This window comes from Capsella rubella, unplaced genomic scaffold (genome assembly GCF_000375325.1).
Source record: "Capsella rubella cultivar Monte Gargano unplaced genomic scaffold, Caprub1_0 scaffold_2, whole genome shotgun sequence".
Taxonomy (NCBI): Eukaryota; Viridiplantae; Streptophyta; class Magnoliopsida; order Brassicales; family Brassicaceae; genus Capsella; species Capsella rubella.
Genome location: NW_006238922.1, coordinates 4,823,033 through 4,828,424, shown reverse-complemented (window position 1 = coordinate 4,828,424; position 5,392 = coordinate 4,823,033). Strand labels below are relative to the sequence as shown.

The following is a 5,392-nucleotide window of genomic DNA, read 5'->3' as shown; positions in this document are numbered from 1 at the left end:
CACAATTCCAGATTAATTCTCTCTCAAGACATTAATCACAACTATTCAATTACAAAACTCTCATTGGTAATTTCCTAGTCAATTTCCCATTATCGAATAGGTTCATTTCGTTAAGAATCCATTCTAACATTAACTCTCGCAGGCTAGAAATACAATGCTCAATTAACACTCATTCATTCATTTCATCGAACATCTCTGAAACAAATAAAAGCCTAATTTCTAAAACAGGGTGATCAATCCTATTCTAGCATTGAAAACATGTAAACTGAAGAACCATAGAATCCATTGAAGAGATCAATCCACTAATTTATTGAATATTCTAATTAGACTCCTAAAACCCAATCGAAGAACTACTCACACATAGCAATTGAATAAAAGCAAATATATATGAAAGAAAACATTAGAAAATTGCTTAAATAAGAAGAAAGGGTTCACAAATCTTCTCCAAGTGTCAAGAGGATGAATTATTTTCCCCAAATTATTTAGAAAGCAAAGAGAAATGTTTAGAACTGAAATTATGAAAGATAGCTGCAAAATAGTCGAGCCTAGGGTTTAAAAATAATAGGAGACGAGTTGGGTCGGTTCTAAAAGTGTTTCAGATCAAACATGGGCCAGATAATGCATGCGAGGTAAGGGATCAATCAGTCCATATACAGATCAACCGGTCTGACACTCTTAGCATTTAGTTCTGCATCTGCTTCAACTACTCGTCAGATTTACCTGTCTCCAGTAAATCTAGTATAACTCTTAAGTTAACCGTTAGATTTTCTCAAAGTAAATTGAAAATGCAAGCTAACATCTGTCTCCAACCTGTGTCAAAATTTGAGAAAGATCTAACGGTTGAAATAGTCCATATGATCCCAAAAATCTGACACTTCTAGATGAATCTACATCTCTAAATGTGTTTCAGCATCCCAAAACGGCTCGTTTTATTCCAAAAATACTTAAAACCTGTAAAGACTCTATAATGGACTAAAATACTGTTAAAAAATATTTGGCTCAATAAAATTAATAACATGAAAGAGAAAATAAAGACTTTAAACCGAGAAAAACACAATATATCATTTGTTTTAAAAAGACTAAACATATACAATTAATAAAGGGAGAAACTGTGATTTTTTAAATTAAGATAATTCAAAACATAAATGGATCTAAATTATATAACTTTTGTTTTTTCGTAGAACCTATGCAAATCTAATTTGAACCACATATTCAAGAAATTGTTGTAGCATTTCAAAATGCCATAGTATCACCAATAATTTTTATTGAAACTGATATCCGAAGTTACATTGATACTTTTAAAACTATTAAGTTTGACGTTTGTGATATATTTATTTGAAAAAACATTTTAATGTCATAAATTTATTGCGCTAACGTTGTAGTTTTTGTTTTTGGTTTTGGTTACGTTAAGTTTTCAATGATCTATAAAGAGCTAGCCTAACTTAATATTAATAAGAAATACAATACACTGTTCGTTACGAAAAAAGGAAAACTCAAGCAAGCTAATTTAAGGAAACGAAAATATGTCTAAATTGAGCGCTCAGGTTTTTAGCTATTCATTGTTGTAGCTTTGGTTGGTGCGTTTGTTCCGGTTTTTTCAGTCAATGAAGGGGAAGTAAAAACATTATGGGATACTTGTCTTGTGAAAATCACTCCTAAGTGTGCGTTGAATATAATCGCGGTTGTCTTCGGAAATGGAACGCTCTCTGATCTTTGTTGCAGCGATCTCGTCAAAGAAGGAAAATTGTGTCACGATACACTTATAAAATATATTGCGGACAGACCTAGTTTGATTGCCCATGAAACAGAATATCTGAAGAAGAGAGATGAAGTATGGAATCATTGTGTCTCAATCTCTAAAACTCTTTAAATATGTATTGCTTATACTATTTGGACCAATTAAATTGATATTTCTTTGTTGTTCAATTTTTTATTACCTGTAATATATATCTTTTCTTTAAAAAAGATTTAAAGGAATAATAGCAAATGAATTATTGTGCAAGTATATACCTTTAAGTTTTTTTACAACTAGATTATGAAAATGATTTTCAAAATACACATTAAGTGCAACATGTTAATGTTGAATGATTTAAAATATAATATGTATATATTGATTTAAAAGTATTTTGAATTTTGTATAATTCAACATTGTTTTCTATGAATTCTTGTTCTTAAAATTGAAATACCCATTTTTCATATTTATAAGTTTTTTTTGGAAATGTAAATATACTATAACCATTGCCTTCATTTTTTAGCTCAATACCTTTAAATCAAAGCTTTATACCAATACCTAAAGATTGTTTCAAATTATCTACCAAAAGTTATAAACCTAAACTAGACAGGAAAAAAGAAATTTCAAAGGGCAAGACATATATATATATGACATATATTGAATTCTTTATTATTATTAAATATTTTTAAAAGCGATAACTTCTTATGGATCTAGAAAATTGCATTTTATGATCATATCTTAATCTATATCTCTAAATGTGTTTCAGCATCCCAAAACGGCTCGTTTTATTCCAAAAACTCTTAAAACCTGTAAAGACTCTATAATGGACTAAAATACTGTTAAAAATATTTGGCTCAATAAAATTAATAACATGAAAGAGAAAATAAAGACTAAACATATACAATTAGAAAAGGGAGAAACTGTGATTTTTTAAATTAAGATAATTCAAAACATAAATGGATCTAAATTATATAACTTTTGTTTTTTTTCGTAGATACCTATGCAAATCAAATTTGAACCACATATTCAAGAAATTGTTGTAGCATTTCAAAATGCCATAGTATCACCAATAATTTTTATTGAAACTGATATCCGAAGTTACATTGATATTTTTCCTTCAAAATTCAAAATTTTTTAAAACTATTAAGTTTGAAGTTTGTGATATATTTATTTGAAAAAACATTTTAATGTCCTAAATTTATTGCGCTAACGTTGTAGTTTTTGTATTTGGTTTTGGTTACGTTAAGTTTTCAATGATCTATAAAGAGCTAGCCTAACTTAATATTAATAAGAAATACAATACACTGTTCGTTACGAAAAAGGAAAACTCAAGCAAGCTAATTTTAGGAAACGAAAATATGTCTAAATTTAGCGCTCAGGTTTCTTTGCTATTCATTGTTGTAGCTTTGGTGTGTGCGTTTGTTCCGGTTTTTTCAGTCGATGAAGGGGAAGTAAAAACATTATGGGATACTTGTCTTGTGAAAATCACTCCTAAGTGTGCGTTGAATATAATCGCGGTTGTCTTCGGAAATGGAACGCTCTCTGATCTTTGTTGCAGCGATCTCGTCAAAGAAGGAAAATTGTGTCACGATACACTTATAAAATATATTGCGGACAGACCTAGTTTAATTGCCCATGAAACAAAATATCTGAAGAAGAGAGATGAAGTATGGAATCATTGTGTCTCAATCTCTAAAACTCTTTAAATATGTATTGCTTATACTATTTGGACCAATTAAATTGATATTTCTTTGTTGTTCAATTTTTTATTACCTGTAATATTTATCTTTTCTTTAAAAAAGATTTAAAGGAATAATAGCAAATTAATTATTGTGCAAGTATATACCTTTAAGTTTTTTTACAACTAGATTATGAAAATGATTTTCAAAATACTCATTAAGCGCAACATGTTAATGTTGAATGATTTAAAATATAATATATAATGTATAATTCAACAATGTTTTCTATGATTTCTTGTTCTTAAAATTGAAATACCCATTTTTCATATTTATAAGTTTTTTTGGAAATGTAAATAAACTATAACCATTGCCTTCATTTTTTAGCTCAATACGTTTAAATCAAAGATTCATACCAATAAAAAAAAATTGTTTAAAATTATCTACCAAAAGTTATAAACCTAGACTAGACAGGAAAAAAGAAATTTCAAAGGGCAAGACAAATATATATATATATATATATATGACATAGATTGAATTCTTTATTATTATCAAATATTTTTAAAAGCGATAACTTCTTACGGATCTAGAAAATCGCATGTTATGATCATATCAAATGATTTGTCATAAACATTTTTTAGTGTAATTGATTTCCTTACTAATTTATCAATTTACTCATATATTAATTAAATTTATAGATATAAAATTTTGGTTTTACATTACTTTATGGCATCAATACGTTGAGCCTGTAATTACCAAGTTTTTCAATATGCATCAAGATCGCTTTGTTTTGAAGATGTTGATATTTTACTCTCTCTTTTTGATAAATTATTTATTATATTATGTGCAACTTGACATGAGAATTTTGGATTAAACCTTATATATTCACAATTCTTCAATAGGTTATTTAATGGTTTTCAAAATTATTTCATTTTATATTGAATCTAATATTATTTAAGAGTTTAATTGACCTATATAATTGTATACATTCATAAATATTTTATGATAAAATAAGTTCAGAATTATTTATCAGTCTTCTCAATTATTACTTATGTAAAATATAAGATATATTGATTGGTCGAGTTTTTAACCCGATAACTTAACCAAAAGCAAATATATGCGAGATCGATAACATAGAGCCAAGGTACTCTAAAGACTTATGAGATTCGTTCTTAGCTAAAGCGAAAAGGTTGTTTGTTCTGTTTTCAAAATTGGAAATAAAAATGCAAATAAAAGAGATTAAACTTATGAATTAAAGACATTGAGCGGCATAGTATTTCAAAGAACAATGACTAGCTAATAAATGTAAAAAAGATTAATGCATGAAGAACCGTTCTTAAACATGAACAAAATTTCTGATTAATTCTCTCTCAAGACATTAATCACAACTTTTCAATTACAAAACTCCCATTTGTAATTTCTTAGTGAAATTCGCATTATCGAATAGGTTCATTTCGTTCACAATGCATTCTTACATCAACTCTCGCAGGCTAGAAATACAATGTTCAATCACTCATTCAGTCATTTCATCGAACATCTCTGAAACAAATAAAAGCCTAAGTTCTAAACCAGGGTGATCAATCATATTCTAGCATTGAGAACATGTAACCAATCCACAAATTCATTGAATTTTCTACTTAGAAGCCTAAAACCAAATTGAAGACTGCTCACACATAACAATTGAATAAAAGCAAATAAATATGGGAAAAAGCCGAAAAATACGCCATCTATTTTTTATTTGGATATTTAATACCCCATCTTTTTGATTGGAACAAATATACCTCGTTTATTTAACGTTGTCTTAAAAAATAAGCGTTTATATACTCGTTAGTAGATTCCTTCCTTACAGTTAACAGCCATTTACTAGGGTGACGGTATCATATAACGGGGTTAGATTTTAATTCGACGTGTTTAACTGATATAAATGACTTGGTTAAAAAATATGTACCAAAGAATTGTTGTTGCCTGGTGGTGACATGCTTCC

General features: G+C 28.2%; 1 protein-coding gene and 1 pseudogene across 1 annotated transcript; both read left to right on the top strand.

Moving 5' to 3' along the window:
- Positions 1 to 1,523: 1,523 nt before the first annotated feature.
- Positions 1,524 to 1,870, top strand: LOC17894028 (annotated as a pseudogene).
- Positions 1,871 to 3,044: 1,174 nt separating this feature from the next.
- Positions 3,045 to 3,438, top strand: LOC17894202. Its single transcript, XM_006301684.2, has one exon. The coding sequence runs from the start codon at positions 3,091 to 3,093 to the stop codon at positions 3,436 to 3,438; it is 348 nt and encodes a 115-aa protein (XP_006301746.1). The 5' UTR covers positions 3,045 to 3,090.
- The last annotated feature ends 1,954 nt before the right edge of the window (positions 3,439 to 5,392 follow it).